Raw genomic sequence first — 12,802 nt, 5'->3', positions numbered from 1 at the left:
AATGAATAACACATCATAAGTAAATAAATATATCAGAAACAAAATATAAATTAAAATGAAAAATAAAATAGCAAATAAATGTAAATAAATAAATGGCAGATAAATCAGAAAAAAAATCTAATTCAAAGGATAAGTCTTTCATTCTGTTGCTTAAAGACAACAATAATAACAGTATCTAACATTTATGTAGTGCTCTTATAGTTGTAAAGCATTTTGGAAACCTTAAAATTTCTCATTATTTTTATCCTTGCAAAAACCTTCAAAAGTACTATTATTATTCCTATTTTGAAAATTGGAAAAGCAAAATAAACAGATAAGACTCATAGTCTTATAACTATTAAATTTTTGAGCAGTGATATGCTAATATATGTTTAATAATGGGCTTTCTGAAGGTGAGGAATAAATGGATATTGGACACACTTGCATTATTAACATTTTCTCTATCACTTAAGTCTAAACAATCAGCAAAGCAAATAATAATAAATCAAACCCCAATTTGTAGGGTTTGCTGATTGCCAAGTTATAAATGCTTATACTAAAAATTTAACAATCAGAACAGCTTCAGCACACTCCTCTGTCAAAGGCAGAATTTTAACCTGAATCTTCTTGATAGTATCAGTACTCTATCTTGTCTGCACCTCTAGCTGTCTAATAAAATGATCCAAGGCAGGACAAATAGGTGGTAAGAGAAAATTGAACAACTTAAAAGAGATGTTAAAATTGCCAATGACAAAATTGAGGGTTGAGTGTATTTCACAAAATTTGGAGAATTATATACTCAGGGTAGAGGATGGCATGGCAACTCACTGGCCAAAATTTAATAGCCCAATCTGCCAAGTCTGTATAAGAGTCTCTGTGATTCCTGGAATTCTTACAAAAATTAAACTCAAATTGGCCAGTATGGAAATAGTTTGCCAACATCTCCAACCCCTAATTTAGAAATAATCCTTTCCCTACTCCCAGCACACACAAACCCATGACTTCTGGAAAAATCATTCTTAACACTAAATAATAATTGGTGTGAGGCTCACATAAATGGCAAATTCATTTTATCCTACTTTCTCCCATTATTTACTCCCAATATATAAAGCTTAGCTTTTAATAAGCTGTAATTAAAATTTTACAAGAGTTATATTTCTGAATTATTTTCCCACTACCTCTTTAAAAGACTTGTATTGTCTTACTTTCTGGCTAAGATGTGGTGAAAGTCCAGTCAGTTGTAGTTATAGAGAAAATATAAAATTGTGGTGGACTCAATCAATGCAGTTGTATGTCTTCTTCTGCACAATTAAACAGTATGTAAAAAGTGTGGAAGATGTCTTCATTACAGTGGAAATTATAATAAATTATAATAAGATATAAGAAAGATATAGGAAAGAAAGATTATTCTATTTTTTATTATTGATTTTAAGGATATCAGGACCATTACTACCAAATGCATCATTCTGCCATGCAGGATCACAGTCTCAATGTCATCTTCTCTGGCACATACTCCACATATCCTACCTGTAAACATTCCTTGTCATTTCTACCTTCACAACATCTCCACTAGGTCCTTTTTATTTCCTTTTCTTTTCATTCACAACTGCAACCTGGTGCAGGCCCTCATACCTGGATTATTGCAAAAGCTTTCTGGTTGGTCTTCCTGCTCTGCCTCTCCCCACTCCAGTCCATTTTCCACTCAGGTACAAATGGGACCAGGTCCTTCCTCTAGTCAATAAGCTCCAGTTATCTCATTAACTTGTTTCAAATTTTAAAAATCTTGTTGGGCTTTTAAAGCCTTTCACAACCTGGCCCATTACAAATTTCCATTCTTTTTTTCTTTTACTTCTTTTTAGATTATCTGTGATCTAGTTAACACTAGCCACATTTCCTGGTCTTCCTGCCAGTCCTTGTCCTCTGAAATAGTTCTCATTTAACCTTTATATATCTTAAATGTACACATTTCTGTTTTCTTCCCACCCATTAGAATGCAAGTTCCTCGAGGTCAGAGACTATGTTTTTGCCTTTGTATTTCCAGCACTCAAAACACCACCACCCTGACACATCAAACACTTAGCAAATGTTTAACATCCAGAACTGATGTAACTCCACTATCCCTGATCAAGAATTTATTTCCTCTTTCCAGTTTCAACCTTAATGCCACCAGGATGACATTGTTTAACTCTTTTGCCAAGTAATCTAGTTTTTCCTTCTGATATTCATTATTTTAGGATACAATAGTGATTTTCCCCTGCATTATTTTATAAATAAGTTAATATTCAAAACCACTGTTATCCTTGACTGACACATGGCAAAAAAACATCCTATCTCTAGGAAGGAAAAAACTCAAAAAGCTATCTAGCCAACTATCATTCTAAAGTCGAAAAAGTTGAGATTCAAGAAGGTGATATGGCCTTGCTGAAGCTCAAATAGGTAAGAGGCAGCATGATTTGAATCCAGATCTTTTGACTCCAAATAATCTCATGTTACCTCTTTAAGTAAAAAATTTTAGGCTTTTTTAAGCTTCTTTAGTCTTATCATTGTAACAGATTTGTATCAGCCAAGCTTCCATAAAAAAATTGCTATAAACTAGATCAATGTTCTTGCCTTCATTTCCCATTTTCAGTATGAGAAAAAGTCAGGTTTCAATTATGCATATAATTTTTCTTCATTTTTTATTATTCTGGCTTTAGTCAATTTTGATCTAATAAATTTATGGTATGAATGTACACAGCTAATTGAATAACTCCCATTTCAATAAGTCATTTGTTTGTTTCTAATTTTTGCTTACTTGGTGATTATCATGTCAAATATTATTCTATTTTTTCAAAAATTATTATGTATAGTTGTAAGGTTCCTGTAATAGTCTGAGTCTGTGGCCTTTCTCATTCCTCACTCCTCAATTACGTTTTCCAATGTATTTTTCATTGCCCTTGAATTATGCAAATTGAATAAGCTAAGCATATATTTTGATATCTAATTGCTTTCCTCCAAGGTATGGAGATGTTGAAAAAGATGGTTCAGAAATTAGGTGTGAGAGAAACCAAAAGTTTATAGACTAGAAAGCCTGGCAGTGATGAGCCTGTACTTCGCTAGCAGACACACTCTGACTATATTAAAAGTTTAGGATACAATAGTATGGTACTATTATATTCTGCTGAAACTGATTTTTGGAAACCTAAAAACCCCAGGGTAATCACATCATGATGTTGCACTGAAGGAAGACTTTGTGGAAGTTCACAAGCTTACCAGGAAACAAAGATCTCTGTAAGATATCTATTCTGTTCAGCCACTATCAATCAGACTCTCTATAACAAACCCCCTTTGGGGCTCTCTTGGCAACTATATTGAAACAGTTGGCCATTTCCTTCTCCAGATCATTTTACAGATGAGGAAATTGAAGCAGAGTTAAGTGACTTGTCCAGGGTCACACAGCTAGTGTCTGAGGCCAGATTTGAAATCAGGTCCAGCATTCTATCCACCTAGCTGACATTTCCAAAGCATTTTGTAAAAATATCTATGGTAATGAAATCACAAATTTCATACTAAAAAAGAAGTGAAGACTATTCGGAAATAAAGGATATTTAAGAGTTTAAGATTCTCACAACTCTGCTAAAGTAGATTTTAATTTAGCTATCATAATTGTTGGAGTAAGTGATATTAAAATTCCTACTAGACTGGAAATGTTTTTTTTCTCTTTTATCCTGTAATATGAACCAACTGCCACACAGCCCTCAAATGTTTATAGATTCTTTTTGAAAAATTGTGCTTATTTCTCATATTGGTCTCTGCTTCCTATTTGAACCCTTCAACTTCAATGTGTTCTTTTCTGTGATATTAAAATACAAATTACTTTATGTAAAATGATTAATTCTATGGGAAAGTTTTCAACTATATAATCACTTTTCAAGTATGAGATCAAGTCAAGGCAGCTTTTATGATTGAAATAAAACTCAAGACGACCTCCTTTTAGTTACCATAATCTAATTGCTTTGCTAGATCAATAATTTTTATTTACAATCTTATTAATAGTTCAACATAATCTTTTTTATCAATTAGAATTTATATCTCCAATCAGTCTTAACTTTCTTGACATTCATTCATTCTCTGGAAGTGAGAAGTAAAAAATTATCCCATCTTTTTTTTTTATCCTGTGAAAAGTATACAAGAACTTAAACACCTTTATTGTATATTGTTATATAAACTTGTACAACCATTTTGAAAGTGTATGCTTGTAGTTAAGAAAATTATAAAACTGTAAAATACTTTCAATTTTGGTGGCATCCCCAACTTTATAGGAAGCCTTAATCCTTACTAAAGAATAAGCAAAGGCATAAAAGCCAAATTCTGCATCAAAGTAATTAATTACCAAGGGACAGCTATTTGGTGTAATGTCACTTACTCCCAACTGACTCAGCAAAAAAAAAAAAAAAAAAAAAAAAAAAAAAAAAATTAATACCAAGACCAGAAGTCCTCTCTAATTAGGAACAGTTAATTGGCCTTTCACAATAGTTCTAGTTTCACCTGTTTGCTGCCAAATATATTCAAATTTAAATAAAACAAATATGCAAACCCCCCCCCAAAAAAAACCAGGCTGCTCAATTTGTTCCATTCTTTCATAGATAATTTTTGAAGCTTTGCGAAGTTCTTTAGAAGCTTCGAAGAAACGTGCTTTGCTTCTCTAGTGAGACAGATCAACTGTAATATATCTATAGTCCAAATTCTGACCTAATAGTATGAAAACACTTGAGACGCATTTTCATAATTTCATGTTTCTAATAATCCGAAAGAAAATTTCATGTCATTTCATGTTTCTAACAATTTGAAAGAAAAAAAGGAACATAAACTATATGAACAATAAACTCAAAATGAGAAGTAATTTCCATATTTAACACTTAATAGCTGCTCATGGTTTCTGGGACATTGCAAAGAACTTAAAGAACAGTTCTAACAACATTTTTGCATTGCAGCAATGGGGTAAATAGTGGGGGAAGGGAGTTGGTTTGTTTTAAGGCTTATGAGTATAATCTCAGCAATATAGGAGTACTTCTACTTATAAAATATTTCAGGATCCAAGATTCAGTGAGAATCTCTTCAGAATACTAAGATAATTTAGTGCCAATCCAAGAGGACTAACATTACAGAGAACTATAATTACTTTGCTGGCAAACCTTCACGTTTAAAACTGAACTATTCTTTCAAGAGTGCACATTTCCTTCTTCTTTTATTAAAGACTCTTGTACTAATTGGTTGTTTTTTCCCTTTGTAATTTTCAATGAGTACTATTTACAAGGAAAAAGATTGCTTAGAAAATTTGAAAATAACCTTATAAAATTCATTTCTTAGTATTAAAAATGTATATAAAGGGTGATCTATGACAGTATTAATGTTTCTAATGACTTAAAGAAAATAGCAGATTTTTTTCCAGTGATTTATTACAAGTTGATGTGAATAAGAGAAGCACAGGATGAGAGAAAAACATGTTATAACAACTGCAGGAAATATCTACATCAATAAGGTCACATACTATCAAAATATTCAATCATGGAAAGTTTAGTATAGTTACTAGAGAAGACCAATAAGAAGATATGATGTGAAGATCAGGAATTTTAGGCATAAAATCAGTCTTTAAACTTGGAAAGTATTAATAAAATGCAAGCCCTTTTATTATTGAAATTTGTTGGATTTGACAATTCTGTTGTATTAATTCTAACAATGATCTTTCTCATTCATTGAAAAAAAAGAAAAATTGCAAAGACAAATTGGTTTCTCTTAGAAGTTTATATTCAAATGTCCCCTTTTCATCCAATTGGAACTTTAAGTTATATTCAAAATGGTTCTAAAAACTCTATTAGCAGTCTAGCATAACCATCCATTTTTTATTGCCCTTTATTTTCCTGAAGTTAGTTTCTTTCAAAGGTCAGCTACTCAAAATTCAAATTATAAATACAGTACAAGCATACTTCATAATCTAAAGGGAGATAGTCTTGTTGGTGCTATTACTATCAAATATTACCTCCTATAATGGAGGTACACCTTAGTTTTCATTATCCTCTACTACAAGGCACACTTGAGAAAGGTATCAATACATCTCTTCTAATAAAGCAGTATTATTTATCTACTTATAACTACATGCTTTCTAACCTCTTTTACCAAAATCTTTTTTAACTTTAGCCCATTTTCCCTAGCTTCTTAACTATCCTTTTTCCTAATACAGGTTAAGATTTTCAACCAAAATCTCTGGTACTTCTTGGCACTCTAACCTTTTCTTGTATTGGAATCCTACAGTGTATATGGAATGGGGAGGGGGAGGAAAAGGAGGTATAGGTGTATATGAGAGCATGAGCAAGGGACGATCAAGAGAGCAAGTGCATATAAACACTTTTGTAATAGTAATGCTATATTTGCAACAACCAAGTCACCAGGAATTGCACTGATTTGCCCTTAATAAAATTGGAATTCTCCTCAAAGGAACAGAGGACAATCACAAAATCATGTTACAGTAACCAAAGTTCTATGGTGGGGAGATACACAAGAACCAGCTTGAGTCTAAATACCATCTCCTTGAAGGAATTGCTGAGCTATAGATCTTTATATTTAAGATATTATCATCTGAATGGGAATGGAGGGGGAAAAAAGACAGCCTGCTGCCTAGATCTTTTCATCCTAAAGAAATAAAAAAAAAAAAAAAAAGTTACACTGAACCTTACAATGTTTCCTTATGACATAGGTGGTGTGATAGTGCCAACTAGTGGGTGGGGTGGTATCTCAAGTGCCGTGCCACTTTATATGAGGTAGCCGGAAAGGGATGGTACAGAAGTGTAATATATGCAAGTGGGTTCCCCTATTAAATCAAAGAAGAATTGGAACGGGGAGGGAGAAGGAAGAAGGGGAAGGAAGAGAGAAAAGGAGATTTTTATTTTGATGAATCCTAGAAATTATGGCTCTGAGGAATGCTTTGACCTAGGGAAAATGCCTTTAAAATTACCTTTTAAAAATTTTGGTTATCTTCAAGTAAACCTAAACTTGGGACAATGGGAGGTGTTCACTGCATCTCACTGGTACTGTGTATATGACTTCAGCAAAAATTTAATAAAAAGAATATCCTTTCCAATGCTGTAGTGACAGTAACTTCAATATAAGTACAAACCATTATATAATTAAGGGGTTACATACAAAGTCTACATTGCAGAGTCTTTATGCACATTGCATATGTATAACATACAGAGTCATTGCATAGTCTTTCCTGTAAAGGGCAATAAGTAAAACTTTATTTTATAAGAAAGTACCTACATTATCATGGATATTCTTAGCATTTGTACCTCAATGATTGATGCAGTTTGCCATGTGATTTATTTGGTCATGGTATATATTTGTCTATCTTAGAGAATGTCAAAATGATCAGATCTAATCTTGTTACTGTCTTGTTTGACTATTATAAAAGGGCAAACTTAAAAATTCAAAGTTAGGCTACTTGGTCTTATAAATAAATGGAAAAATTTCAAACCAATGGCTCAAAAAATGTAAATAATGAAACTACACTATTGTTTTTCTACAAAAGTGGGCTATTTACATCAGCAGCTTTTTTTTTTTTGCTTTCATCAGCACTTAAAAGTGAAAATTTACAAAGTAACAGCGTTGTTAAACAAATTTCATTTTGTCCTGATTTTTTCAACTAATAGCTGCAAATGCCCTTCCTACTTTTATTCCTATTATCATTTCTAAGAATGTCACACACCAGAGATGATTTATTAAAATATTCCCACTGAAAACATTTTTCTTGTGTTTTTTAAACAATGCAAAATGGATACACTGTCATGAGTTTGGAATAGTGTTTCAAAGAATGGTAGAGTAAAAATTTCTTAGTAAAAATTATTAAATGTCTGAATTCAGTTTTCACATAAAAAAATATATTTTTATTACAACACTGAACAATTAAGGCCACAACACTTTAGTAAGATTTTCAGAGTGTACTTCTTATACTAATATTATCAGTAGAAATAAATACCAATACCATGGTCACAATGTCCAAACCCCAAGAAAACAAAATTAGCTTACAGTACAAAGTTCATTATCAGCAACTTTCTTTCAGAAGTCATAATTTTTTTTCAAGTATAAATTGCAACATGTGCGTAGAGACCACAAACAATAAATATGTATTTATAGAATTGTACATGACTTTGACTTTCTCTCCTGATTAGATGATGAAGGTTCCATATGGTTCTGCCCTGTGTGGTTTTGGTTTTCATCCTTTCTCTCTTTCCTAACATTTGCTTGATCTCCTATTGGTCTTGCTTCTACAACTACGAGTGGCTCAGCCATAGGTTTTGCTTCCAGAATACTCTGCACTTTTTGACTTGACGTTGATTTCCTCTTAAAAAGAGAAACCTAAAAAGAAGGCAATTGAAAAAAAGTATTTGAAATAACATAGAACAAAAGATTTAGGCTTAATGACATACATGCACTAACATCTTTCCATTAGGTATTATAATTATTATATCACATCTTTAGAGCACAAAGATTATGAGTGTACAATGCCAGAAACATTCCTAGAGCATGAAGCCTCGTTTATTTGTTTCTTTTTATTTAAAAATATTCAATTCTACCTTAAACTAGTAAAATCAAGTCGCAGACCATGACTTTTACATACCCTGTACTTTATCCAGTTCTGGAAATACCTGGAATTTTATATTTAATTTCAGAATTAGCATCTTAAATATAAGACTCTTAGCTGGCATTACTCTAGAAGTGATGACTTGAACTCATCTAATTTAGCTAAGTGGTTTGCCGTGGATTTCACTCCATATTAGGCATCTGTATTCTTTCGAGTTCAAAACCATATTCTTGGGAAAGAAGGAAGAGACACTAGAGTTGTATATTCCTGTCTTCTCTTCATAAAGGTACCATCACTCAAAGATCCTGATTAGTCCTCTTCTTTTCCCCAATACACCCTTAAAAAAACTACCCCTTAACATTTTTTTGTCTCATTTTGAATTTTAAAATTCTTGACACTTTTCTTTAGAGAGGCACAATATATTTTTGGATTCTTACTGCTTCATTTGCTCTTATTTCTGGGATCTTTTATGGTTATTTTAAATCTATGCTGCTTAACAATCAGCTTCTTTAGAATTTCCCCTTTTCCAAAACAGGAATTTAATCATTGACTTCAGATTGTCCTTAAAGATTTTTAGTCTATGGGAATCTACTGATATCTTCCCCAAACCCTTTAATATCTATTCTCCCCAAATCATGTCAGACAATGCTCCATTTTCTCTCTTTCCCTATTACAAATCCTAAATATGATTCTAATAATTTCTATTTTAGCAATCAACCATCTCCTCCTTTTTGGTGAAAATTAGGAATAGCACAAAAAGTATCTGTGAATGTTTCTTCCATTTTCTGAAATATAAGATTATTATTAAGAAAAGCCCAAAACTCTTTTAGTAAGAGAGAGTATTCTATCAAATGTCTGGATAACGGAAGGCTCCCTCTTTACTATTATACCAAATCTTCAGTTTGTCATCATGCTTCCCAGATGTAGTAATCTCCTAGTTTCCTTGCATATTAGTAATATGGTTGTACTGCCCATTTCTCTCTTTTACACCTATCTTATTCTTACATAAGAAACTTCAAAAGTCCATATTCTAGCAATGTGCCCATTCCACAAAATCTCAATACCTGTAAAGTCAATTTTTTTTTTCTTGATTTAGGGTTGCAAGTTCCTCTTATTTATTACCCATACTTTCTACATTTATATATAGACATCAGAAATGATGTCTTCTTTCTTGGATTTAGAATGTCTGAGCTTTTCTATTGCTCTTCCTCTTCCTATATATAACTATTCTCCATGGTATCTAATTTGGTGGATGAATACAGAAAGATTCTTCCCACTTTTTCTTTTTTGGAGGATTAAATTTTCAAGATTTTAGGAAAAAACATTTGTATATAAACATATGCACACAGGTATGTATAAATACACATGTGTATATATGTGTGTGTGCACATGCATGTATTACTGGTCACTATTAGTTATTCTTCATTCCTAACCAAGAGTTTATCACATCTCTGCATTTTAAGTTATGGGCCAGAAATGTAACACCTTTCTCACACACTGCCTGCTCAACAGAGTATATACCAAAGTGTTTTGACCAAGGTGACATTCAGAGGGTCAACTGTGTCCTTCATTGTGCTGAATATATTTCTACTGATATTTTCTAAATTTCCATGAACTTTTATGACTGCTGTATCATTATTGACTTGAACTGAACTCCAGTCCTGAACTCACAGTCTATTAATAAAATGTCTTTTCCATTTGAATTATTGTGTAATATTCTCTTCCCTCATATAATCACATAACTTATTTTTTGAACCTAAGTTTTAGTATGGTATAGGATTTCACATTCACCACTATTTTATTCCAATTTATTATATTGGATCCAATTAATTGTTCTAAGCCTTGATCTAGCATAGATCTTATGAATTACATTCTTTCCTTTCAACTTCATAGCTTTTCTAAATGTAACTATGTTACTTGTGCCTTAATTCTACTATCCCAAAATACCTCATGTCTTCATTTATCCTCCAATTAACTTGCAGATATTTTGAGTGGTTACAACATTAACATAAGGAATCAGTGTTCTATAGTTGTGGGTTTTAAAAATTATATGTTAAATACATATGTGAATAATTAGAATATTGGTCCATGTTTAACTTGCTGTCTAGGGGAGTGGGGAGGTAGAGAGGGAGGAAAAAAATTTGAAATATAAGATTTTGCAAGGGTAAATGATGAAAACTATCTTTGCATGTATTTTGAAAAATAAAAAGCTGTTATTAAAAATAATCAATTTAATCAATGTTTAAATATACAATCATAAAATAATTATTTATTTGATAATAAACAATCATGGCCTTACTACTTAATCCTAAAAAGAGATCAAATGCTTCTATAAGCAAAAATGTTAATGTGAGTGAGTTAGATTGTGAGTTCTTAAGTATACTGATCACTGTAAAGGAGATATGACAATTGAAATTGAGGAAAAAGAGACTCTCATTTTAGGCTGGGGATAGGTACTGATGTCAGAGTTAGAATTGTTAATAACTAAGATGATTTTTTTAGAAACAGTTTGATATGGAAGAGGAAAATATTTTGAAAATATGGATAAATTATAACTAAGATGTTTTAATAAGTAGGAACAGCCCAAAAGTAGAGTCAAAACACATGGGATAGAGGAAACAACAGTGTTTCTAGAAAGCAGCAATTGGGAATACTTGAAAAGAGGTGGTTATTTAAGGATGGCAACTGATCAGAGTTGACAGAAATTTCAACCAAAGGTGACCCTGAAGCTCAGATGAGCCCTGGGGACTGATGTAATTACCATTAGGAAGTGGTTGGGTGACTAACTTGAATAATAGTAATCTCAAGCATAAGGACCAAGAGAAGAATCTATTTATGCAATCAAAGCCTGAATTAGCTAGGATTTGGGTTTCTTTTGTTGTTGTGGTTTTTTTTTTCTGCTTTGTCACATTGTTGATTTTTTTAATCTATCTGCTAAAATTAAATGGGAAGTTATGATAGGGGAACAAGTAGAAGAGAATGTTTAATACTCTGAACTTGTGCTAAATTGAGTAAAATAAAACTGGTTATATGGACTTCAATGAACAAGATGGGAAAAAGAAATATATTTCTGGAGAAAATGAGACTGTCAGAAAAGCAAGGGGGGCAAGGGTTTTTGGTGAATTAATTTTACTCCTCTATACATTATGGCTGTGTTAATAAAAGGTTAATTCTAGATCAACCAGAAATAAATGATTTCTTAATCAACTGATGTTGCTATACCCTGTTTTGCTGTAAAGGTCTAGAGTTTAAGAAATGAAACTGTGTTAATAAAAGGTTAATTCTAGATCAACCAGAAATAAATGATTTCTTAATCAACTGATGTAAAGGGCTAGAACTGAGCAATGCACTTGGATAATGAAGCACATGAGACTAATTGCCAATTGGACAGTTCCCTATTAGCTTGTTTGAAGGTTGACCCTCCCCAGCTATTCTGTGCTGACTTGATTGGTGGGACAAAGAGGGGGAAGTGACGTGTATGGGAGGAGTAGGAGGAGGAAGAGGAAGTGAGACAAGATGCTGAGTCAGTCTCTCATGGCGTTTGAGGGAAGGTGTGTGCAAGGTTACTAGACCTAACCCCCTGACCTTGACCATAAAAGATCAAGAATAAAGACGTTTAGTGATCCTGACTCCGGCTGATTTCTGGGAAGACAGAGTTCCAGCATTTTGACACCCAACGTGGGGCCACTGTTGAGCCTAGTTCTCATTGTCATACTTCTGTTTACTGATCTGCTGCTTTGTACCTCCTTGGGCATAACACTCTGTCATCTCATGGACCAAGTGAACTATAGCTGGAGCTAAAAGTTTAGCTTGATGAGATGTGTGGTTCCCGCAAAACAAGAGAAAGGAATTGTAAGGGTCCTTTAAATGGGTGGCGCCACAGCACAACAGGAGATTGAGTGGCCCAGAAGTAATCTCTGTGGATATAGGACTCCCCTGTGGGTGGGATCCTGACCATGTTGAGATAGCTTCATAATGGGTGACAATTCTCTCGATGGTTGGCTGTGTGTGTGACCTCCCAGGCCCTTTATAAGCCCACTGCAGATAGCAGGCGCGCTCTTTAACCTGGCTCCCTAGCCTGGGGTAGCTGAGCCAAGCTGATGGATAGCCCAGAGAGGTAAGGAGTTTGGTAGAGAACACGTGGATCTTCAGACCAGGTGTTCACTAGGGAGCTGACAAGTCAGGGCATTATGTGAGTAGGTATAA

At 33.2% G+C, this 12,802-nt stretch overlaps 1 protein-coding gene across 1 annotated transcript in view; it reads right to left on the bottom strand.

Moving 5' to 3' along the window:
• Positions 1–7,881: 7,881 nt before the first annotated feature.
• RPGR (retinitis pigmentosa GTPase regulator) overlaps positions 7,882–12,802 on the bottom strand; it is an 82,380-nt gene continuing 77,459 nt past the window's right edge. Inside the window, 1 exon segment of the mRNA XM_074300840.1 lies at positions 7,882–8,370. Coding sequence (XP_074156941.1) covers positions 8,143–8,370 — 228 coding nt within the window. The 3' untranslated portion in view covers positions 7,882–8,142.

This window comes from Sminthopsis crassicaudata, chromosome 3 (assembly GCF_048593235.1).
Source record: "Sminthopsis crassicaudata isolate SCR6 chromosome 3, ASM4859323v1, whole genome shotgun sequence".
Taxonomy (NCBI): domain Eukaryota; kingdom Metazoa; phylum Chordata; class Mammalia; order Dasyuromorphia; family Dasyuridae; genus Sminthopsis; species Sminthopsis crassicaudata.
The sequence above is the reverse complement of the archived record's forward strand: the minus strand, read 5'-3'. Positions and strand labels throughout refer to the sequence as shown.